General features: G+C 35.9%; 1 protein-coding gene across 3 annotated transcripts in view; it reads right to left on the reverse strand.

Annotated features, from left to right (window-relative positions):
• RTN4 (reticulon 4) overlaps positions 1-26,318 on the reverse strand; it is a 58,912-nt gene extending 32,594 nt beyond the window's left edge. Inside the window, exons 1-3 of one of the 3 annotated variants that reach the window (XM_074286944.1) lie at positions 25,358-26,318; positions 15,921-15,977; positions 12,779-15,202 (exon numbers count right to left, since the gene is read on the reverse strand). In XM_074286944.1, coding sequence (XP_074143045.1) covers positions 12,779-15,202; positions 15,921-15,977; positions 25,358-25,931 — 3,055 coding nt within the window. In that variant the 5' untranslated portion in view covers positions 25,932-26,318. The remainder of the gene's footprint in view (positions 1-12,778; positions 15,203-15,920; positions 15,978-25,357) is intronic. The other 2 variants (XM_074286945.1, XM_074286946.1) reach the window with 2 other exon arrangements.
• Positions 26,319-26,610: the final 292 nt, after the last annotated feature.

The raw sequence follows: 26,610 nt of genomic DNA on the forward strand, positions 1-26,610 counted from the left end.
GTTTACATGCTTAAGAAATATGCTAGCAAATCATTGGGGGGGAAAGTTAACAATAAATATCATGTGAAAACAAAAAAAAAAAAAAAAAAAAAATATATGCCTTTGCTGGGCAATTTTTTTTTTAATTTGGTCTGTACTGATAGTATTTCACAAGAAGTTTTCTAACTTAGGCACTAGATGGCACCAAAACCTATCTTCTAGAGCAGGCCACGAGGTCAGTTAAAACTTTTTTTCAAAAAACGTTTGAATTGAAAACATAATCAAAAACATACTGGTAACAAAGTAGAGACTGAGACCAACAGAAAATACTCCCAAGTTGAATTCACCCAAAACTTTCTAGTTTTCAAAATTACATCTAAATTTGCAACCTATAAGAACAAAGACAACAAATCAGCACAGTGAGAACAAAGACAACAAATCAGCACAGTGGAGATTGTTCCTTGTTTGTAAAAAACCATGTTGACTATAGATCTACAGTTAAAAGGAACCTCAATAATCTAATCTCCATTTTACATATGGTCCAAGAAAGTTAAGTGATTTGTTCAATATGACAGATTTTAAGTGTGAAAAATATGATTTTTAAACTAGATGCTGCAACCCCAATCAATGCTTCTTCCTATGCTACCTGAAAATCCGAGAAAAATATTGGAATGCCATTTCAAAAAAAAAAAAACAAAAAAAAAAAAACAGTTTAGGTGCTTTAAAAATCAGCAAACCCCAGTCTAATTAAAGAAATAACAGGGGATTCAGTAAAAGGCGAGAATGAGCTATTCCTTAAAAAGAATCCAAAGGTCGACTGTGTATTTAAAAAAGCAAACAGCCTAAACATAAGCTAACCATGTTCAAATAGTAATAAAGGACTAAGAAATGAAATATTTGTTTTTCAAGTGGGTGAGATAAAAGGTAAGTGTAGAAAGGGAAATCTTTTTGCCAGTTTGCTTAAATTTCCTGTATTTTAAAAAAAAATTATTTCATGGATTAGACCAGATTAGACATGGATTAGAGACACTGAGAAGAAACAGTGTCAATAGGTGAGAGAATATAGAACTCACTACTAAAAAAAATATATACAAATCAAAATAAATTTGGGGTTTCATCTCTCATCTAACAAATCAGCAAGAAAAGGGAAACCCTGAAAAGTTTTTTTTAATGGAAAGAAGGTAGTTCACAAAGGAAAACAGATAAGTAATGTTGGTACTGTTAATTTTAGTACTTAAAACAATTACTTGTACAAAATATATTTTTCTATTTTGTATAAAGAAGTGTTCATTTCTTGTTAATACTTATAGGAGAAATTGAATGCTCTGGCAGCTCAGATTTTACAAAGGCAGCAGGGGATGAGATAATCTGAACAGCAAGAAGGTATGTAAAATAGATGCTTTTGGAATACAATTTCTTAGTAATCTCAACTGAGAAGAAAAAAGTTTAATACATTAGGGTTGAGTATAGCTCAGGAAGCTGAATAAGAGAATACAGATTAAAAAAGGAGAATTCCATGACATCAAATATAAAGGGACAATTAGTGAGGAAAGAGCAGGCAGAGCCCATCAGATTCAAGTAACAGAACAATCTCAACCATCTTCCACACTACCTCAGAGTACTTACATTCCTGGCAAAAAAAATTCTAAAATGAATCTCAAAAGGGAAACAAGCAAGGAACAGATTGTCATGAAAACAACAATTCTTGGAAAGGAATGTTATAAATTAATGTCAGTGAAAAGGACATAATGCAAAAAGAGGAAAGACAAGAATGATTAAGTACCACACTTTTATCAAAACGGAAAAGAGACCAAGGCTAGAGATGAAATGTGAGATTAGGATTGGGCAAAGTAACTGAGGGAGGGAAATTAATGAAAGAAAAACAGAACCAGGTAAAGAAAAGGGCAGACTTAAAAATAAAAGGGGGGGGGGAGAAGAAATAAATTCAATACAAAAAAAACTCTAGATGTGAAAGGATTAAATGTCTGAAAAAAATACAATTTTTTAAAACTAACAACTTTTTGCAAAACACTAAAAACATACACACAGAGAGATAATAACCAGAATTATGATTTCATTAGGATAGGGAACTTCTGATAAACAATCTTGCTCTATCATTTCAAGTCAATACCTTCCATTTTTTTACTTTCCAATCTTACAGTCAAGAGTGAAAATGAAGGAATGGACCAAAATTAACTGTCTGGTTAATTAAAAGAAGCATTATAGTCATGAATAAGGCAATCATAAAAACTGATATCAAAAGGGAAATTATTCTCAAAGATAGCATAGACTATCGAAAAAAATTTAAATAAATAAAAGTGGCCTAATAGGTCATGTTTTTGCTAGGTAAACTGCAAAAGATGCCAATAACAAAATAGTGGCAGTGATGGACCTATAGTAACCTCTCTATGGGAAAATTATAAAGTATATATTTTTCCAGCATCCCATGGCACTTTTATAAAAATTGATTATGTGGGTGATCATAAAGTAATTAAACAAATGTAAAAAGGCAAAAATAAAACATCTTCTATAAACCTTAAAACAATAAAATAAAATTTAGTTAAGAGAAATATAAATAAAAGATACAACATTAAATAGAGGTTAAACAATGACATCCTAAATGAATAAATATAGGAACAATGACTAAATAGATTGAGAATAATGAAACTTATAAAATAAGTTAAGTTGATCAGTGCTCAGAGGAAATTTTCATTTCTGAAAATATGCATTAACAAGTAGAAAAAGAGCAATAAAGTGATCATATAATTAAACACTACAAAATAATCACTTTTAAAAGTGCAAAAAAAGACATCTTAATCCGAAAACTAGCTGTCACCATGGGCAAGTTATTTTCATTGTTTGCCTTACTTTCATCATCTATAAAGTTGGGATAATAATAGCATGTACCTCATAATAGCGTGTATCTTCAAGGGTTGTTGTAAGGATCAAATGAGATACTGTGTAAATTACTTAGCACAGTATCTGGCACATAATAGGTGCTTTCTTCCTTTTTTTTTTTTTTTTAAAACATACAGTCTCAATATTAGAGAAGATAAAGCTACAGAGAACAATCTCATTAACCAAATACTGATGTCAAGATCTAGAAAATAATTCACTATGACTGAATTGGATGCATATGGTTTAGTACATAAATAGCAAAGAACGAACAAAAACAAATCATAACAAAATCTAGAGATAGGAGTTACTTAAAGGCCATTTAATATAACCTCCTCATTTTTAATCCTGAAGAAACAGATCCACAGTTAGGTGTCAAAGTCACACAAGTAGTGTCAGATGTAGGATTTGAAGCCTTCTGCCTCCAGTCTTTCTTCTGTACCATACTGCCTCTTCTAAATCAGCCAATTATTTCAACATATTCAGAAAAATGTTTCTCATTTTAAGTTAAAAACTCTTAAATAACAGATCTTTTTTAATGTAATAAATGTAAACAAAAGTTTTCCCTAATACAAATAAGAGTAAAGCAAAATAATGGCCTCCATGCAACTATTTTTTGACAGTTCTAGACATTGCAGCTACAAGAATAACAATAGAATTAAAGGTATAAATACAGCATGCCCCAAAAGTCAATCTATTTAAAACTTTTTGTGACAGACATTGGGTGATATCCAATATACACAGAGAAACATCAATATTACTTGCAGATGACATAGAAAACTATGAATCAAAGACAGAAAAGTAATGACTATAATCCATAGAATGCAAAATAAATCTATACAAATTCCCAATAGTTCTTCAGACTTATCTATTAATTTATTCTAGATAATGACTTCATGAAGCTTCTCCTTTTAAATAGATGAGTCTTTTCAGAAACCCTACTAAAGGCCAATCATATCTTCATTTCTACCATGGCAGGGTGGAGAGGAGATACTTTGTCTTTCTTCTCCTATTTAGTTTTCTTTTATGTATTGTCTTGCCAAGTTAGAATGCAAGATCCTTGAAAACAGAAATTGTCTTTATGCTTTCATTTGTACAAAAGGATGGCTTAGGTGGTACATAAAGTGGGCCAGGAGTCAGAAAGACCTGACCCAGACAAAGTCATTAATCTCTGCCTCAATTTCTTCATCTGTGGGATAATAGTAATAGCACCCTTCTTCTCAGTTGTTGTGAGAATCAAATAAGATAATAACTGTATAGTATAGTATAGTAATTGTATCGTATTAATACTTGCTGACATTGTAGTCAATATTAACCGCCCCCCCCCAAAAAGAAATTTGCATCAAAAGTATACAACTATTTGGAAGTTAACCTATAAAAATATATGTAAGGCATAAATACATCTATAAAATATTATTTACAGAAATAAATGAAAATTTAAGTTACTAAGATTTAATGGTCACGATTGGCTCATGAAAAAAGAATAAAGATGAAAATACTATCTCAAATATTTTACATATTTATTGCTATACCAATCAAGTTACCAAAGGAGATGCTTTATAGAACCAGGAAAAAAACAATTTTCATTTGGAGAAACATTTCAAAAATGGAAACAAAAAATTAAAAAGTAAAATTAAAAATAACAGAGCATAACATTTACCAGACTTCAAGCTATATTACTATGAGGCAAAAAAAACATGAAAATTATGTGGTACTGATAATACAAAAAAAATAAGTAATAAAAAACTACCAAACTCTCAAATCTATAACCCAACAAAAATAGTCCAGTCTTTGCTACATTCAAGAACATGGAGGAAAGATTCCCTCATCAACAAGAAATTTGACAGAAATATGTTGGGAGACCAACATCCTACACCATATAACCATGGTAATGAATGAGAAAAAGGTCACATTATTTTTAAAATAGGGAGAATGCAAGAAATCTTAACTAGACAAGAAACAGTTATTCAAAACTGATGAGATAAAAAAAATCTTAAGCATTTTCAGGTCAATGAAGTAAATAACAATACACATGGGAAATTAACAAATATAACTACAAACCATTCTACAAAAGATAGTGGTCAAAGGACAAGAACTGTTTTCAAAAGAATTATTAATATACTCTCAATAACTAACAGTAATCAGAAACAAAACTATATATTTCACTCTGAAAAACTGGCAAAAATGTTGTAAACACTATAAACAATTATTTTTACCAAATGAGACAATTTGCTACATCAAATTAGACAGGAGACTGTTCTTTTAATAACCAGAGAATTGTCTTAAGTACCTTGTCTTAGGGTCAAAGGGCCAATACTTGAACCCACTGCTAGATGGCACAATGGATAGGCCAGAGCTGTAATCAATAAGACTCATCTTCCTGAGTTCAAGTCTGGTCTCAAACATTTATTATCTTTATGTAAGCCTAGGTAAGTCACCTCATCCTGTTTGCCTCAGTTTCCTCATTTATAAAATGATCTGGAGAAGGAAATGACAAACCACTCCAATATCTTTGCAAAGAAAACTCCAAATGGCATCACGAAGAGTAGAATAGAACTAAAAGGATTCAACAAAAGCTGAATCCAGGTCTTCTGGATGCTTAACAGCTCTCCAGTAGTCTATAGAGCTTCTCATAATTATTAAATTAAAACCTTTTCTACTGCACTAAAAGCAAACCAATCTCTCAGCAATTGTTTACTGAATACATACTGTATTTCAAAATCTTCATAATTTGCAAAGTGCTCTATCACAGACTTTGAGCTAGGTCCTGTGTCAAATACTGCCTCTAACATTCCCCAGTGAAGCAAAACCAGATAAATTGGAAGGTATTTACTGAAATAAAAAATATAGATTTAAAAACTACATCCACAGGTGATCTTCAAGAGACTTGCCCCACTCCACTCTCTCAGGCCAACCTTTTCATTCCAGAGGAGAAAACTAAGATCCAGGAAAGTGAAGTACTGGGGGTCAAGTTCACAAGTACTGAGAGGCCAAATCACCTGATTCTTCCACTACACCACACTACCCATTGCTTTTTAAAAGTTAATATCATTTGTGCTTTTTCCGGTCATTTTTTCCAAATTCTTTTCTCTTTAAGACAATTTAAAAACTAAGTACCCAATTCTCCCACCTCTAGAATGGGCATAAATTATCTGCCATAAAAGCAAGAAAAAGCTTCTAAAGTGGAAGAGAAGAGGAAGAATGACCCATATTTTTCCAGGGAGGGAGAGATACCCAGAGAAAGAAATGATTGTATCTCAAAACAGATTTACTTTTTTTGAGGACTTTTTTTGAGGGGGGAGATCTATGTTTCCCTTCAGAACATGACTTTTATGGAAATATTTTGCACATTTTCACAAGTCTTCTTAATGGGGGAGGAGGGCATAGAAAAGGGAGAGAACTCAAACTTTTAAACTCAAAAGTTTTAAAAACAAATTGTTTTACATGTTAACTAGGAAAATAATGCCCTCTATATATCAGGGTAGGTACAATCACTATTTTCAATTTCATCTTCTTATAGGGAACTCAAATGTCATCCAGTCCAACCTCCTAATTTTATGGATGAGGAGACTGAGACCCAGGAAAATATAGGGACTTGCCATAGTCACACATCTAAGGAGGATTTGAACCTACATCCTTTCCTCTCCCTAAGTGAAAGATCAATATTCATTCCAGTGTATCACTAAGTTCATCATATAACACATTCAATGAAGGAACTTCAATGTGTGGTGACTTTATTATCAAAAATGAGATCATACACAATCTATCTATTCCACTTTGATATCTGTTTTTCTGGTTTTCTAGCTCGAGGGGGTGGGAACTAACACAAAGCTTTCTGCTAGTTATATCATCTGTTCTTTTAACAAGGCAGAGCTGCTTGTAATCTTCAGTTATCTATATCCTAAAGAAGGGAAAGGGACTCTGCTACTTATTCAGTGTTCCAATCTCTAAAATAGAGATACTACCAGTAGTAATTACTTCATGGGATAATTCTTCAAATAAAATAATCTAAAGTACTTTGCAAACTTTAAAGCACATTTTATATATATATATATATATATATATATATATATATATATATATATATATATAAAAAATAGGAGCTATTTTCCTTCTCTTTCTTCAATAACTGATTCTGAACTTCATTCTAACCAGTATTTGTCAAGGATGAGAAAAGACAGGTGACTGCAGACAGGTAACTCCTAAATGATGAGCCAAGACAGGTGATATTCATGTCAGTACTCAAATTATTTTCAGCCTATTTAATATATTCTTTATTTTCTGGTAATATTCAGAACTTGCCAAAATCTTCCAACTCCTCATGTATGGGTGAGAGAAAAATGAATCTTCTGACAAGATAAATCTTTGTATGCTCTATTCAATTCCAAAATAATTTCCAAAATGTTTTGCTGTCTCTCCCTGTGGCCATCTTCACATTAAATCATCAAGTATCAAGATAAATGGATGATTCAATAGGAAGACCCTCTCAAGTACTTTATGCAATTTAATTTTTCTACTTCAACTTCTGCAACTAAACCAGCAACTAATTATTACACTGGCTTAAGCTCAGCATGAGCACTACCAGGCAAGATCACCAAGTATCCCATGGAAAAATACTGCCTTTTAGAAAACAATGAAACCAACTCCAATAATTCCTTTATTCACCTCTATGAATCATTGTTCCATTTTGGTATAACTAATCTTTTTTCTTTACATTTTACTGATCAGAAAGGTTGCTATGCAAGTGATACTTTACTAGAGAATACTGATTGTCACTGATAGGTAGACAAAGATTAAATATGAGAATACCAACAATTAAACTGGTGTTTGTGTATCATTAAACTATTTACTCTTTATACCTTCTGCCCCCACTCCTTCCACCATATATATAATAATCTCTATAGAAGCAGAATAGGTTGCTGAAAACTAATAGCCATTACATTTTTTTAAACACTCAGTGGTCATATTTCTAGTAAAGAGCTTCCCCTGTATTCAGGTTGGTCCTTAAACAGCAGGTACAGTTTGTCACAGGAACTGTTCTTGAAGTCTATCCAGGTTGGCAGACTCTGCCAAAGCCTAAGTTCTACTGATATAGTTTTCAAGAACCCTGAGTTACCTCTACACCATAAGGCATTAGAGTGGGTATACAATATGTGCCTGGGGAAAAACAGGGGAACATGAGAACAGAGCTTGTTCTCCAATCACACCTCAGTCTACAATGCTGCAATAAAAACTGCTCGCTGACAAGAAAATGAGAACAAATTCTAAAACCTAATACTAAAATTCGGTAGATTTCTAGCTTTAGCTTTTAAAGGTTATATTATATACCCTTTTCTAACAAAAATTTTAAAATTAAAGTTTGGTACTGCAGAAAAGTTCTCCATAAATTTCCATTCAAGTAGTTTACTTTATGTAATTTGTTAACTGATTTGACAAAAATATTAATGAGATCAAGATGTTACTGAGTCCATCTTTTTTTGGGGGAGGGCCTAAGGCATTTGGGGTTAAATGACTTGCCTAGGGTCACACAGGAAGTGTTAACTGTCTGAGATCACATTTGAACTCAGGTCCTCCTGACTTCAGAACTGGTGCTCTATCTACTGCTACCTAGCTGTCCCTACTGAGTCCATCTTGACAAGACCAATTAGTTTTTTTCTACATGTAGATGTCCCATTGATTTTGAATATATGAATAACGTTTATATACCAAGAATGGCTCTAAAAGTGTAAATCTATATGTTACCAGAAAAACTTCAGGTAATATAATGAGGAAGGTAGACGATAATCAACCCAGTAATACCAGGCATTAGGACACCATTTACATATTATACAAGTTAGCTGTTGTATCACCTAGCTAGCAATTTATTTTTCTTATGCAGCATTTTGGAAACTTGGCAGTAATTTCTCAAATACAAAATCTCCTTTCTACAATGAAACCACCAATATCTTATAATTTTCCAAAGAGCATTAAAGGAAATGAATTGAAATGCCTGGAAATTTCCTGTTGTCATACTTAAAACTTGCCCAAATATTGTTGCCAAATTCCTATCTGTTGACTGACAACGTCTAATAAAAAAAGCTGATTTCTGGATTATAATGGAGACTGGTACCTGCTTCCCCCAAACAATACAAAAATTCCTTAAGCTTGAGTTATGAGCTAAGAATATGGGTTTTTTTCACCACAAAATTACCCCATACAAATGGCTGCCATTGTCAACAAGAGATGAAAGCTTAGTAGGAAAATCCAAAGGGACATAAATTATACTACTTACTAACAAACTACTATTTAAATCAGAGGTTCATAGCTATGTGTCATTGACTCATTTGTCAGTCCAATAAAGTCTATGGCCCTATTCTCAGAAAAACTATTTGTTGCCTTCATTCATAAGTGAAAGAAATATTAAATTTCAGTTAGAAGTTATGTAATACACAGATGTATTTTTTTTTCCATACAGAATTTACACAACCACTTAAATCTATACACAGGGATCTGTGCACCCTTGATTTAAACACAGGAGTATTTCTCATCAGCAGTTACTTGACTTCCAACAGCACCATTTCATTAGCAACAGAGTAGAAGGAAAGCAGAGGGAGAGCCAGACCTGTTAAAGAGTAATCCAGGCTTCTGGTTGAAGAGAAGGACAAGAAAGCAAGAGATTTCAAGAATATCATTTAATTGGTTAACAATGCTTAAAGAGAAAGAGGGAAGGAATAAATTCAATACAATAAGCTCACAGATTATAGTAAATACAGATGAAAAATCTGAGGCTCTGAGGGTGACTTGTCCAAGGCCATACAGGGAATAATCTCTAATTCCAAAATAAAGTCTTTTTCAACAAGATAGCATCTTTCATCTTAAAACAAAGCTACTGTCAGTTCTAGTAGGGACTGGATTTCAGCGAACTTAATCTTCATGCCATTCAGGGACTCAGAGGATAGACCAAGAGGCCTGCTGTCAGTAAAACCTGATTTCATATCTGATACAAGTTATATGATTCTAACTACTTAGCCTTTGATTGCCTCAATTTCCTCATCTGTGAAATGGGGATAATAATAGCACCTACCTTACAGAGTGGTTGTGAGGATCAAGTGAGGTAATTATCTGTAAAGTACTCAAGGCAATACCCCACAAATCAGGAACATAGTAAACACTTTTCTTCCTTAATCTCATTAAAACTGCTAAAATGGAAGCTAACCAATTACGAAAAAGAAAAAACCCACTTTAAAGAAAAGTCACTTTATGGACAATTTTCCTGTAATATTCAATGGCTCTTTTTGTTATTGTTAATAAGTTGACTTCTATTTTTAGTCACAATACACCCATAAAAGACAAATCAGAATTCCTTTTAAAGTAAGCTAGGACCTTAGAAATCCAGTTAACTTGATTTTGCAGATAAGGAAACTGATGTCTGGAGAGAGGAAGTGATTTGCCCAAGATCCCACAAGTTAGGATTCAAAAATAATTCCACTAACTCCAGATTTAGTGCACTTTCCACTATATCATGAAGTTAAATATAGATAGTGGGGGGGGGGGTTTCTGTCATATCTCTGGTACCATATGAAGAGATAACAATTCTTAATAAGGATACAAGTTTATTCCATTTCCAAACCCATCCAAGTTTCATCGGTTAGACCGTCTTCCAGGCCAGGGCTGCTCACAATAGGTGTTCCCAGGGCTCTGCCCTAAGTCATCTCTTGATGATCTCCTCAGCTCCCAGGTTTCAATGATATGCTGATAATTCTCACATCTCCTTACACAGTTCTCATCTCTCTCTCTCTTAATCTTCACCTGTCTATTATATGTGTCCCAAACCTCCTAAATTCTACATTTCCAAAACTAGAACATCTCCTGCCCAAACTATTCCTGATCTCAAGATCCTTCCAGCCACTCAGGCTCACAATCTAGATGTCATCCTCAATTCTTTTTCCTTTCCACATTCAATCAACATATCCTTCCCTCCTGACAATGCCAGGAGACTGTCACAGGCCTTCATCACATCACAAACCACGGCAGCAGCCTGCTGGTTGGTCTGCTATGCCAGGTCCCTCTTCACTTCAGATCATATCATTCAGCGGTCACATCAATCTCAAGGATCTGACCGTGTCAGTACCACCAACGACGACAACCTATCCCAATACACTCCAATAGTTCTCTAGAACTTCCTAATGTAAAATGCTCTTTGGCATCTGATGCCCTTCCCAGCCTGGCCATATCCTACATTTCCAGGGTTCTTTTATTGTACATTCCTACAACATAGACTGTAATCCAGGAACACTGGCCTCCTTTTATTATTCCTCTTCTAAGAGACTACTTCCAAACTGGAAGGGCTTCCACTGATTAGCCCCCATGCATGGAATAGCCTCCCCGCCCCATCCTAGCTTTCTTCAAGTCCCAGTTAAAATCATATGTTCTGTAAGAAGCCTATCCCATTTAATGCTAGTGCCTACCTTCCCTTCTGTTAATTATTTTCAATTTATCCTGAAAATATTTTACTTGTACATTTCCATATTGCTTCTTTCACAAGACTATGAGAGTCCCTGATACTTGGGAATAAGGACTGCCTTTGTGCCTTTCTCTTTATATTCCTAGTTCTTACTGTAATAGCTGGCACATAATAGGTGCCAGATAAATATCCATTCACTGATTAAAAATATAATTATTTTGCTTACAAAGGTGAATGTTAAATCAGGATAACAGACATAGAATAGATGATTATCACACTTAACGGTCATTCTGCAAGGAATGTCCTGGGCCCTCTTCTCCTTCTATACCAGGGACTCAAAACCTAGGTTCTGTTTCTTTAAAATGTTGATAACTATTTTAATATCAATGGCTTCCTATATAATCTTATTTTACTTTATACATACGAAAACATAATTCTGTAAAAAAAGACTTTAGGACACAAAATAGGTTTTGGTTTTTTTTTTAACAACTCCTGATGCACAATCAGGTCCAAAAGTTTTTTTTACCATTTTTACAGATTAACTTCCAGATCTACATATGCATGCTCAAGTGTTTCCTCTGATGACTCAGTCCCATTGTCACTAATGGTCTATCAGAAAATTCAAACCAATTTTCCCAGAGACCTTTTAAGAATAACCAAAACCAAACTCATTACTTTTTGCCCCAAATCCTGGTATTTCATAATCTTGGTATTATCTTGGACTTCTCATTGTCCCTCACCCCACGTCTTACCAATTCTATCTTTACCACATTTCTTACAACCAGTCCTTATCATTTTCACTTAGATTTTTGCAACAATCTCCTGATTGGTTAAATGGACTTTCTCTTCACCTCCATCTCATTCCATCACTGTTCCTTTAAGATGCAACTTAGGCATCATCTTTTGAATGAAGTCTTTCCTAATTCTGGAAGCTGCTACTGACCTCCCCTCTACCTTTTTTTTAAATACTTTGTATGTATTTGTATGTATTCTCTTCATAAAGTATAAAATATTTGTATTTACATACATACTTGTTGCCTTCCTCATTAGAAAGATCATTGTAAGACTGTATTGTACTTGGATCCTCAAAGCCTAGAATAATTCGTCAAATAGAAAGAAGTTAATAGATACTTAAGATTTCTTCCTTCAAAATTAAGACATTAATCTCAATCATAATAGAATAACTGGGTCTAAAAAAGTTGCCCATACTATGAACAAATTCTGTTTTAGTAGTTGAGAATATATGTATTGAGTGATGAACTAATAATTTGTGAAGTGGTCAAAATAGGGTGAAAAGGAAAGAGGAGAGAAAAGATTATAAGAATTGATATCATGATTTCAAGGAAGCATCACAACAAATGTAGTATATTAGATAAGATGTAGTGAAATGTTATATGGAAATTCATAACATGGCAGTTGAGAAAATGGCTGGTTAGTAAGTACAAAGTGTTACAAGATTACCTGAAGTCTTACTCAGCTCTGCTGAAAATATAGCCGAAGGTGCTCTTTTCTCTTTTTCTGTAACAGAAGGCTTTTTTTCTTCAGCTTCTTTCAAAATAACTTTGGGCTTTACTATACTGCCTATCTCTGCATTAGTGGGCAAAATAGAAACATCTGTAGGCAACGGAAGCCCCTTGGACCCATCAGGCATGTCTTGGGTGACTCCATCTGGAGCTTTGTGCAAAACATGAATTTTTTCTTCAACTTTAATAGGTACATTCTTGAGAGAAAGGTCATGGGGTAATTCTGAGCAAAGTGATGAGCTTACTACTTCTTGGTGACTACCATTTTCACCCTTCAGTGATACTTCTACATCAGTGAATTCTCTAGCCAATTTAGCAGGAGGAACAGTTTTTGAGCTGACTGTTATAGAGAAATCTTCTACAATCTGAATTGGAGAAGAATCAGCAAAGAGTTCAGCTTCTCTTATTTTTGGTTCCTTAGAAACAAATAAGTCTTCATCTGAATAAACTGAAGTATTCAGTTCCTCCATTTGCAAAGGAATTTTCTCCTTGTTCACCATTGTGAAAGTAACTTCAGATGACAGAGCAGTAGCTGCTTTTGAGGTATCCAGAATAGGCTGAAAAGACTCCAAATATGGCTTTCCCATGGTAGGAGGTGATGCATTGAGTTTTTCCTTACTTTCATGCTCTAACACCAATGACGGTGAATTTTCTCTTTCAAGTAGCACAGCCTCATCTTCCTTTTGAGGAACTTCTGGTATTGAGTCATCACTGAATAAATCTACTGGTTCTGATTCAGGTGAAGAGTCTTCCACCAGGTCAGAGAGGTCAGGCATAGGCTGTGAAACATTTTCTTTTACTGCCATCTCTGAGTAATCAGTAAAGTCTGCAGAAGCAGATTCAGTGGAGAGTTTTGTTTCTTTAATTAAGTCACATGCAATAGAAATGTATGATGCTTCTGTTTCTTCAACGATTGGACTAATGCATTCAGGTCCCTTCTTTTCTTCTTTTATTGATGGTACCTCTTTTGAGAGTATATTCATGCTATCTTCATAGGGTGGGGGGTTTTCTGACTCAAGTTTTAGGCTTTCATAATTAACAGGTGTAAAAGCCTCTAAGGGAGATGAACTGAGTTGAGCAGATGAAGCACTAGCACCAGGAGTTACAGAATTCAGTGGGGCTTCCATAACAATGTCCGGCAAAACTGGTGAAGGGGTAGCTTCAGATTCTTCAAATGAAGGGCAAAGCTGAGGTACAGAATGTACAGACTCCTGTAAAGATTCAGACATTTGGACCAAATCCATTTTTGTTTCATAAACCAGCTTTGTGGAAGTAGCATCACTAATTTTGCTTTCATGTGCTTCTTGTACTAAATCTGGTGTAAGACCTTCTGGTATGTTTGCTCCAACTTCTACAGGTACCTTTGATAAACTATCTGTTGAGACATAGTCTCTGTCACTATCCTGTGCTGACACAATAAAAGGGTTTGTTGTTTTGATACTATTACTTTCAGTCACAATTTGAGCTTGCTTTTCTGCAATTTTTTTCTCATCTGTCTTATTTTCAGAAGTTTGGTCTTCTAAGAGAGAGAGACCTTTTTTTGAAAGATTTTCAGTTACTGCATCAGGTTCAAAAGAAGCATATGCTTGTGAAACATCTTTTATAGCTTCTGGTGTACTGGGAAAAGAAGTATCTTCATTGCTACTTTCACTGTCTTTGTCATGATTCTTTTTCCTAAGACTATCTGCAACATATTTCTCATCCACAATACTTTCCAACTTGCTATCTAAATTACCTCGAAAACTTTCTATATTACTCTTTTCATTGTAAGTATCTTTTACTTTCCATACTTGCTCAAATGGTTTGAAATCTACATATTCTTCCCTTAGAGGAGCCTCTTCCTTGGAAGGTACTAAGACTTCCCTTTCACCAATGTTGTCTTTATCATATTTTGTTTTTTCAGAAAATATTACTTTGTCTTTTTCTTCTGATTTAATGAGAGCTAATGGCAAATCTTGTTGGCACTGGCGGAGAGTCTCACTGACTAAATTCTCTTGTTTCTTCATAAATATTTCTTCCTGAGGGATTTCTTTGAAGGTTAATTCAGCTTTTTGCAACCCTTCAAATGAAGATCCCATTTCTGAGTATCTCAACTCTGAAAACCCTCTGAAGTCGCTATCTACAAATGGATTTTTTGCCTTCTCTGTGGATTTTTTAGAAATTTCATTTGTAGTTTGGTATGTTTCTTCTGTAGATAATACAGCTGGAAAATTACCAAAAGATTCATGTTCTTTAAAAGGAGCAGCTGATAGAGGAGACAGAGAAGGAAGAGAAGCAGCAGTTTCAAGAAGTACAGATGTAAGTTCCTCTTGATCAGCTGATAGAGTGCTACCTGGCTGCTCCTTCAAGTTCATAACTTTTTCTGTGACCATGGACAGAAAGGAAAGTTAGAGAATGCAAGTGTTCTTAAAAGTTAATGCAAACTTTATGACAGATTCAAATTAGTAAAAAAAAAAAAAAAAAATCACCTATAGTTAGCTAAAATGACAGTATAAAAAGATGCTAAATGAGTTAGAAACTAAATTATTGACTGATTTAAAGCTACTGCCCAGCAACCAAAAAATTATTATATATGTGACAAAAGAAATTTCATGCAATGCAAAGACAGAAATAAAGATTAGAAAAGAATTTAAGTGTTAACAAGTAGGGAAAGTTACTTTTAATGAGTTTTTAGAAAAGAGGAGATTTGGTTTGGCAGTGTATAGGGGACAAAAAAGCAACCGGATAACTAAGTGATCTAATCCTGGAATTCATTTACAAATAGGATTAAGAAAGTTAATGCAACAATTAATGTGTTTCATCTATCAGCAAATATGTCTATTAGGAAAAATTAATTGTTAATGTATAAATTAAAGGTCCAAGAATTCCCATGTATGTATTCTTATTCTGCCCATCTCCTCTTACATGTTATCTAGGAAGATTGAGTATGTAACTACAAATTTACAGCCTGACATATTATAAACATTCTTGGACCCATGCTAAATTTTAGTAAGCACAAACTATACTGTAAAAGGTTAATGAGATGAAAGATTCAAAGGACAGAATATATTTAAGACACAAGGCTAGCAGAAAGAACTTGCCTGCAGAGGAGTGCATCACAGGCTCAGATGAAGCAGGAAGAGCAAAAAGGGTCTCATCTGAAAAACAAATACAATATAACCTCAGCAGAAATAAAGATAGATAGTTGAAAGGAGATTGGGAGCAAGAGGAAGCAAGCTAGTGTATGATTCATAATGAGTTAGCACAAGATTGTGACACAAACATTCACACAGAAAAAGTCAAGATGAAGAAAACCTAAAAAAAAATAAAGGCTATAAACTCACATTAAACCAAAAACTTTTAAATATAGCTATATGTTCATTGTAAGTTATATTTACTAAAATTTCATGCAAAGGACCCATATCTTCAAAGAGGCAGCGTTATTTTTTTAAATTTCTTAATATAAACTTAAATGTAGGTTAACGTAGTTCTATAAACTAAATAATCAACATCTTAAGATAAGGTATCACTTTTCTTAATTATAAATTATGACACCACATGCCTAATACCTGGAGTATACTACTTTGTGAAGATATGGTGGATTTAGTAAAAAATCTCTAAAAGTTCTATTTCCCATCATATCTGGCTTTGTGCCCCACTTGGGGCATTCTTGGCAAAGATACTAGAGTGGTTTGTCATTTCCTTCTCCAGCTAATTTTACAGATAAGGAAACTGAGGCAAACAGCTAAGTGACTTGCCTAGGATCACATAGCAGTGTCTGAAGCCAGATTTGAATGAAGAATGATCTCTTTCCTAACTCCAAACCTAGCACTCAATTGACAAGCAAAATGGCCAAGGAGAACTGCCCTAAAGGACACACACACACACACACACACACCACCACCACCACCACCACCACCACCACCAAAACTGGACTTAAATCTGTAAAGACTGAGTATGGATATGAAGAAAATCTACACATAAAGGTGTAAAGGATGTGGATAAAGTAAATATATTTGTTCTGCAATCAACATACATTTATTAAGCACCTACAATAGCCAGGTGCATGCCAGGAAACTAAAGGTTACCTCCTGATTCTAGTAAAAAGAAATCTGGAACAAAAATAAAATAAAATGAAAAACACAGCAGTCTTAAATTTCTAGTAAAGGCTAATAACAAATACAATAAAATATTAACAGGTCACATTTGTAACCCATTCTTTTTGCTGAGATATGATTTGTGATCATTAATTTTGCCATTAAGAGGTCCACACTTGTAAACTTTTTCATTTTATAATACTTTACTCAAAACAATGTGAATTATTTTTTAAAAGTTTTTAACTAATCCAATCTTTTCATTTTAAAAAAATATGAATATTTATCTTCATCATCTAAGGGCAAGGGAATAAGCTTTTCCTAACTATAACCCCTAACTAACCCCTTGGTATCATTATAAGATATATGTCTAATCCAGTTCTTTATGTTCAATAGATTTTCTCAATATTTCCTTCACTTTAAATTATCAGAGACAAAACTTGAGATTTGGAAGATGAATAGCTGAACCAAATAACAGACTATAGAATATATAAATATTTATATATAAATATATAAATAAAATCAATCTTTTTGTGGTAACATTACTTAATTTAGTACTACAGTAACTTGTCTTAATGGAGAATTGTGGGTTCCTACCAAATCCTTAAGGCAGTTGAACATTTATCAATGTCTCCATGTCAATGGAATGAAATATATTAAAATAATTCAGAAGAATGGAGAGACTGAGTCTGTCAAAAATCTGAATGGTAGAATATTCTTAAACAAATATAGCTTCTTTCTTTTATATCCCAATATATACCATAATAAAAGCCACCTTACTCATTAAGTTTTAGAAAATTACATTTCCCTCAAATCAGTTTTCATTCTTAAATGCATCCTATCACCAGAATTTAATTATAAGCAATTTGGGTAAAAGTACTGTATTTCCAAAAGCAATTAGAAAACCTTGAAAAAGTTACATCATCTAGTTCTCCAAAGAGATGCAATAATCTGAAGCTCTTGCAATAGCCATAGAGCTCAAAAACAGAAATTCCTGCAATCCTTACCCTCCTCCAAAAAAGCTAATGTGCACATTTACATCAATTGCAACCAATCTTTGTGCACATCTACAGCAACTGCAATCTTTTGACTTTATAGTTTCCACATCTTGTTCCCTTTTCTTCCCAAAGCTGAGACTTAAGTCAGTTGCTGTTTATACAGAATTGAGAGACTACACAGCTTTACTAACTTCATAAAATATCACTTGGGTCAGATAGCCTTCACAAATGGAAAATATTAAAAACATTAAAAATGCAATTAACTATACCATCACATTTGAAAGTCATGATGGGAGATATAAATCAAACATATTTCAACACGAATGATGTATTGGTTAGTAATGCAATAAAAATAAATAAGTCTTTAAATTTAGGTCTAGAGAAACCAAAACAAAAGGGGTGTCACTTAAGACTAACTTAAGGGCAGCTAGATGGTATAGTGGATAGAGCACCAGCCCTGAAGTCAGGAGGACCTGAGTTCAAATCTGTCTCAGACACTTGAACATTTCCTAGCTGTGTGACTCTGGGCAAGTCACTTAACCCCAATTGCCTCAGGGGAAAAAAAACAACCAACTAACTTTTCTATAGCTACAAAAATAAACCACAGAAGGGAAAAAAGGAGGAATTCCCAAAAGTATAATATTTAGTATTCCCTTTCCATTCTCTCCTTTGGCAATGTCAATCATTCAGTTTCAACTTTAACTTCTATCTAAATAACTAAAAAATTCTATGTCCAGCTGATTCTCTTTTCTAGGGTTAGAAACTAATACCTCCGGGGCAGCTAGGTGGCGCAGTGGATAGGGCACCAGCCTTGAATTCAGGAGGACCTGAGTTCAAATCTGATCTCAGACACTTAAGCCTCAAAGAGAAAAGAAAAAAAAAAGAAACTAATACCTCCAACTGCTTGCATTCATCTTTTCCCCTCCTCCCCCCCCCCCCCAGGCTGGGGTTAAGTGACTTGCCCAGGATCACACAGCTAGGAAGTGTTAAATGTCTGAGATCAAATTTGAACTCAGGTCCTCCTGAATTCAGGGCTGGTGCTCTATCCACTGTGCCACCTAGCTGCCCCTGCATTCATCTTTCAAAAGACTTACTAACCTCAATATATTCAAAAGCAGTAACAGTGGTATCACCAATTTCCCATGTCAAAATTTTGATTCTTCTCCATCTCACATATTTAGTTATTAAGTATGCAGAGCATTGCAAATCTAAATTTTTATTAAACTTCATAAAGAACAAAAGCTTTGCTTCACAATATATGAAATAATGTAAAATACTGCATATCGCAATTGTCAATACATTTTATAATTCTCTACTAAATTGCTGAGTTCCATGAAGGCAAGGATGGCATCTTAGCTAAGATTTATATTTCCCTCAGTGTTTAGCAATTCTACACATAGCAGACACAACAAATGTTTGTCAATTATATCAAAAAATACCTATTCTTTACAGTGTCCACTAATTAAAGTAGGATTTTCTGCTTAAAAACATATGTAAAATAATGGAAGTAAAGAAAAAGTAAAGTTACCTATATTTTGCTACTCAACAAATCTGAGGGGAGATCATTCTATGAATGAATGAATGAGGGAAACCGAATACACTAAAGCTTAAATAATTACCACAATTAAGGCCAAAATATCCTTAGAATTCACTGTATATTCCTGGCTATATAGTCAATGGGAAATATTCAATTAAGAAAAAAATTATCACAAGAGATTAATGATAAGCACAACTCTTTGTAAATTTACTCTGAGAAAAATTCCATCATCATACATATATATCAAGTATTATTCTTGATTACAGAAGGAAAGTTATAATTATTCTAAATGTGACCTAACAATATATGACCTATACATATTCTACTAAAACATACATTTGAGGAGATTTTCCTTGAAAGCAGACATACTTCACACATCTTTTCCATATAATTTACCTCTTCTGCAGTTGGTTTGAGCTTATCAAAATACTAATTCAAACTGAATTTGCAATTCACTAAAACTTTCAAAGCATTCCAAGTTGGAAAGCCAATATAGGCTTCCTTATATTTCACATAAGGATAGGTTAAAGGAACTAGAGATTATTTTAGCCTGGAGAACAGGGGTGGAAGGAGGAGAGAAGATATAATCCTCTTCAAATATCTGAAAGATGTGTTTAAGAGAAAGTAAACTTCTTTGCCTCTACCAAAGAGGCAAATCTGAGTATGTACTCAGAAGGGGGGAAATAAAGAGCTATGTGTTCTTCCTCCTTTGAGGTCTTCATGCAGAATCTAGAAGACCAAATAAGTTTAATATTCTAATGGGAATTCCTTTTCAAGTAGAAGGTGGACCTGATAGATGCTGAGACCTTTTTCAACTCTATCATTCTAAGACTCTACAAGTCAGAGCCAAGTTGATTATGTTCACCAGACAATTTTTTAATGAGGTTATGTTTAAGAAAATTTGTACTGTATTTTTTTTTGCTCAAATAAATTAGAACCAAGAGCTATCATTCATAAAGTTTATTAATCTATTTTTAATCATTTAACAGATAAAATGGGAAAATGTCATTAGCGAATCTTTCTATCAATAGATAGCATCAATCTGATATTTTGTCATTTATCCTAGCAAAACAATTGTATCCCTTTTATATGAAGCACACCCACTTTTAGAAATTCTTTAAGATGGTCATTCTGATAAACCTGAGTTGTCACCTAAATCTAAAAATAGAGGCAATTTGTACCCTTTTCACTAATACCAGAATTGGGAACAGGGGGAATAGAAAAAACACTCAAAAATTTGAAAGATAAACAAAAGGATGTTACATTAGGATAAATGTGAGTATATTACTCATTTATATCAATGAATTTTAATAAAAACCTAAGCATCTACTATACTCCAGACATTAACAAGTGCAAAATATATACAAAGTAATTTGGGGCTTAGGGGGGGAAATGTTAATAAGAATGGTTTCACCTGAGTTGACACTTGGAGAACTAAGGCTTCCAAAAAGTAGAGATAAAAAGCAAAAGCACTCCAGGCATGTACAGCAGATACAAAAACAGGTGAGAAATGGTTATTATATGCAGGACTACACCTTAGGTATGAATACCTCTGATTTTAAATGTCAAAGAAATTAGTTGATGTTATATTTTAGTAGCAATAAGTCAATCAAACTTACTGATGGATTGTCCTAAAGATGTTTAGAGCAAGATTACTAAAGATTAGTTTACAACTCAATACTTTTATTGAATTATACAAAATTATTTTACCCACCTATATAATCATTAAAACATTAAATAAAAGGGAACAAATAGCAAGACAATGACTATTCTTGGACCATTTCTTTCTATTGAAAAAGATGAAATTAATAAATTAATAAATAAAAGATAATTGAAATCTCAAGCCTAAATGTTAGAGAACTGTGATATCAATAAACAAAATACGCAAAATGGGCAGAGGGAGCTAGTTATGAAACAACATCCTATATTACTCAACATTTTTATAGCACTTTAAATTTTAAAAAACACTACCCAGCCTACACAGGTGTTGTGAGAAAAACATTATTATTACCCCCTGAAGCTTTGAGAAGTAACCTGGCAAGTGTCAGAGCTGCGGTTTGAACAGAGCTCTTCCCAATCTCAAATTCAATGTCTTTTCCACTATCTCAACCAGCTCAACTTTAAACAGTGTTCCTAAATTGATACTGGAACAACCAACTGTGTGTTAATCCATGAGGAATACATAAAGTAGCAGAAAAAAATCAAAACTTATGTTTAAACAGGTGGAGGTACATATTTCCCTTATGTTACCGACTTCATGAACTATCCAAAAAAGTTTACAGAAGATGAATCACATATATAACTAAGAATTTAGGAAGTCTAGGAAAAAAAAATTATGATTTAATATATAATGGAAACTGATCTACTACAGAGGTGATAGTTCAAAAATTTTTAGAGGAATATTATACAGCAGTTAGTGGAGACTACAAATTGTATATCCAAATTTGATAAGGAAGAACCAGCAAAAGGGGAAAAAAGGAAGGCAAGGAATGAAGGAAAAGGAAAAAGGGAAGGGGAAGAAAAGGAAGGGAAAGGAAAAGGAAAAGGAAAAGAAGGAAGAAAATCATACAGCTTCAAGAATAACAAAGGGAAAAGATTTCCAAAAAAGTGTAGGTGAAAGATATTACAAACAGGTCATGGGAAATTAAGACTAAAAAATGTTATAGAAGATGGTGATGACCTTCAAAAAATCCAATATAAAACTTAAGCCATTAAATTACTGTTAGCGTTCTTTCAGAACATAACAGTTCAATAATTCTACTTTTGTCAGTGAGTTCCCTTAAAGGATCAGAACTTCATTATATTTTAAGAAAACTCCAGAAAAGTATAAAAAGAAAAAAAAAAAATCAGGTTATAAAGTGAGAAAAAGACAATTCAAGGTTGAAGCAGTGATTCAGAGCACCTAGTTAGCACAAAAGCATTTTTCATTAGTCATTAGCAAAAAAGTATACCATACTGAATAAGTAACCCAATGACATCCCTCTCCACAAACAGCTTAATTTCTGTGCCATAACTATTCTTTCCAGAAAAGAACATTCTCCGCCCCCCCCCAAAAAAAGCTTTTGGGATGACTCAAATCTATACAATTTAGTAGATTTTAAAAAATTCTTCTAAAATAGAGTTATGTTGGTCATTATCACTATGCTTCAGGATGTAGGCATCATTTTAAATATGGGATGATGCAAGAGATAGTCTCATTGAATATTCCTAGTTGGAAAATGTTTCTAACAACTAACCAATATAAACTGGTTAAATAATTCTTCAATTCATAGAATGCTATTAAGAATTCCAAGTTAAACTTTATTGAAGGGGGAGACAAAGAAAAAGAGATTGTGTAATCTTTTCTACTTAGGGGAAACCTCACAAGAGGCTGAATACTCCAACAAGAATGCTACAATAGTCTAACAAAGTAAAAAAAAAGGTAGCCAAGCAAAGAGACCAGGTAAAAAGCTTAAGTCAAAAGTTAACTTTCTTAGTCCACACATAATTCCTGAGTTAGAAGTCACAAGTCAGAATTCCTTTTACTCTTTTGTTACAACAGCTTCTGAATACTTCAAACCCATCTAAGGCTGTGGTTCTTGGAGTCTACACCAGGCATAGTGATAATGACCATTACACCTCTTAAAATTTTAATATTGAGAGATTTTTATCTTTAAAAGACATGAAGAAAATGGTATAATTAAAAGATTACATTGGGAGATGATCTGGGTTCAAATTCAAGGTATGTTACTTACTATGTGATTTGGGGGCAAGATACTTTGACACCCTCTATGAGCCAGTTTCCTCATGTAAAAAACTAAGTAAATGGTTGCTAAAGTCTCATTCAGCTTTAAATTCTATACATTTCCATGGATCTCAGGGCTAACTTAATAAAATATGACACTATATGTGAAACAAATACCAAACAACACTCCTAAATAACTTGTTCTTGGTTTTGGCAAAACTAACAGTGCAGACATTTGTAATGTTTTCTTAAAATTCAATTCAATGTTGCCTATGGGTATTCATTTATGTGAGACTTGTCATTTAATGTCATCCTTCATATGCATGTGTGTTCCTTCTATTTCCCCCCCCCCTCCTGAATTTAAGCTCCTGGAGGAGGGCAAGTTCTATGTCATTTTTCAAGTTATATCACCTCAGTATCTAGTAGTCCTACAGAGAGTAGATTTCTAATAAAAGCTAAACAGAACTGAATAAAGATCATCTTCAAATAACTCTTTTCTGCCTTCTGAACAGTACTGATTGGGATACTAAAAGATTGATATTACTTATATTTATGTATTTAATATATAAAATATAAATATATTTATATTTCAATCATCATTGTTTTTAAGTTCAATTACTTTCAGAAAATCTTTGTAAAATCGCTAAATAACATTCTTTTGTCTAAATTGTCTCTAAATTTCAAACGTTTCTTATTTTTAATACTTTTTAAATCTTCCGACCCATTCCTACATCTCCCCAATGTGTCCTTTAGTCTCCTCTACGAAAAATAAATGTTTCCAATACGATAAATAGGAAAGTGAATGAATCCTAATATCTAGTCCTTATGCTGAAGTTCTATGATTTCATTAATAAATTTCTGCCGGAGGTTATGTTCTTGATCACCTACCTATCACTATCTCAATAAAACCCTGTATTAATCAAAACTGTATCACCAAACAGTTTAAGCTTTTAACAAGCTTTAAGTTTCCTTTCAAAGGAACTCCTGCCTAAGATGGCTCATAAAAAATAAAACTACATATTCAAGTATTCACACAAAAAGAGGTGAAGTAATCTACACAAGCTTTATAGAATTCTGTCTTTTAGCAAAAAATTCATCTTTACCAAACTAATGTAAATATATATATATATATGCATTTTTTTAAATTGTAGACAACAAGATGCTGCATAGACAAGATACTCATTTCAAATGCCTGAACAGAAAAATGTTTTTAATATACCACTATTCAAAAAATTACTGATATCTCAAAACTGATTTTTCTGTTCTTGATTGGCTGGTTCTAATCAAAGAATCTACAGGTTTGTGGTTTTTTGTTTAGTGATTTTTTTTTAACGTGTCAACCATTTTGCCATTGTTAAATTTTCTTTCCAGAAGGGCCTGGAAAGGCACTGAATGCGCCTATGTTTTAACAAATCATCCCCTGCTGCGGCAGAGAAAATTGGCAGGTCTGCTCCTCCTCCAAAGAGACGACCCAGCAGCTAAAGGACGGTCGCGTTCCTCCGCTCAGTGGCTGCAAGCATAGACGCCACATCATATCGCATCAGTCAAGAAACTGGGCGGTGGCAATCAGGCTTGACCAAAACTGCCTCCCCCTCCCGGTCTCCGCCGCTGGAGGCGCTCTTCCCGTCACTACAGTGTCTAGAGGTGGCCACTGAGTGCGGACCAGGGGAGCACGACGCAGAGGCGGCAGCAGCAGGGTTACCACAGAAAAACTTCGCCTCTTCCCCAGACTGAGTAGACACAGAGATCAGACAGCAGGGCTAGGTCACCCCCCACACCCGCGGACCGAATCTACCGCACTCCTCCCGGCTCCCCATTATTGACCATGGGCATCCTCCGTTTTCCAATTAAACACAAACTAGGGACCGGGAGTGGGGCTGGAACAAAGAGGGAGCAAGCAAGGCAAGAATGTAGAGACACTGCGTGGTGAGAAGAGAACGCACATGGTCCCTGCTGCAAGGCAGACGCAGACAATGAAGAAGTCGGCGTAGGACCAGACTAACAATTACTACCACCACCAGCTCCACCCTCCTCCCTCGGCCTCCTTCCTAGCAAGGGGCACACAAAGCTCCCAGGGGCTTGGAGAACGGAGGGAGGGAGGACCCCCCAACACCCTCCCCTCCGCGCCACAGCTCCACCTCCCCCCAGGCGGGACAGGACAGGATGGGGGAGGGCGCTCACTCACCAGCAGAGCCCGACGATCCTTTGCGCTTGGGCGCGGCCGGAGTGGAGGGGGGCGCGGCTGGGGCCGGGGTGCTCGGAGTCCAGGCAGGGGGCGCAGGATCTGGGTGGGGACCCACGCTGGTCGTTGGGGGAGGGGGAGGGGGGCGGGAAGGGGGCTCGTCTTCCTCCAGGGATGCGGCGCCGGCGACAGAGGAGGGCGGCGGGGATGGCGAGGACGAGGACACGGGGCTGGGCTCCCAGCGCGGCTGCCGCTCTGCAGCTGCAGGGGGCACGGCGGGTAAGGGCCCGCGAGGGGCCGGCGGCACCGACTCGTTCTCGAAATCCAGGAGGGGCGCGTCCGCGGCGGCGGCGTTGGCCGGGAGCGGCACTGCAGTCATCCCGGCGGCCGGCTTCCTCTCCAGCACCTCCAGCTCCTCCAGGTCCTCGTCCTCGTCCTCTTCTTCCTCTTCCTCCTCCTCGTCCTCGTCCTCGGGCTCCCTCACGAACTGGTACTTGAACTCTGGCTGAGGCCGGGCCGGGCCCGCGGCGGAGCCCGAGGAGGAGGAGACCAGGGGCGACTGGTCCAGGTCTTCCATGGCCGGGCTCGGAAGGATGCTGTAGCGGCGGCGGTAGAACCGGGAAGGGAGGAAGCGGGGGAGGGAGGGCTTTCCACCCGGAACCCGGGAAAACGCCGAGAGGAACGGAGACGAGGAGTGACTGAGAGACACCGAGATGAGGAGAAGAGAGAGAAGCGGGCAGGGGCGCGGTGGCTGCGGCTACGGCTGCCGGAACAATGAGTCGGCTCCTCCTGCCTGAGAGCCCCGCAGCTGCGCTGCTCTGCGCTGCGCCGCGCCACCCACCAGCCCCCAGGCACCGCCGCCGCCCAGACCGGGGAGGGAGGGAAGGAGGAAGGCAGAGAGAGGCGAGTTAGCAGAGCCAAGGGACTCTCCGCCCAGTTTGGCGCGACTCTGGATGAGAGAATAGTGGGGCTGGGCGGAGAGGGGCGGGGCTCGAAAGGAGGGGACGGTCCCGCGGAAGACCTGGACCAATAAGCGGTAGGATCCAGGGAAAGGACGGCGGGAATGTCCAATGGGGACGGAAAGGGGCAGGCTTGGCTGGGCCACTCTAGTCGCGGGAGGGAAGGAGGGGGAGCGAAGGAGCATGGGCGGGGCTTAGGGACCAGTGCGTCTCTCCCTGACCTCCTGGGGATGCTCGCCTGGGGTGGGGCTGGCTGCGGACTTGGCCTAGACGGGTTTATCGGTTAAAGGGTGGGAG

Source organism: Sminthopsis crassicaudata, chromosome 2 (genome assembly GCF_048593235.1).
Source record: "Sminthopsis crassicaudata isolate SCR6 chromosome 2, ASM4859323v1, whole genome shotgun sequence".
Taxonomy (NCBI): Eukaryota; Metazoa; Chordata; class Mammalia; order Dasyuromorphia; family Dasyuridae; genus Sminthopsis; species Sminthopsis crassicaudata.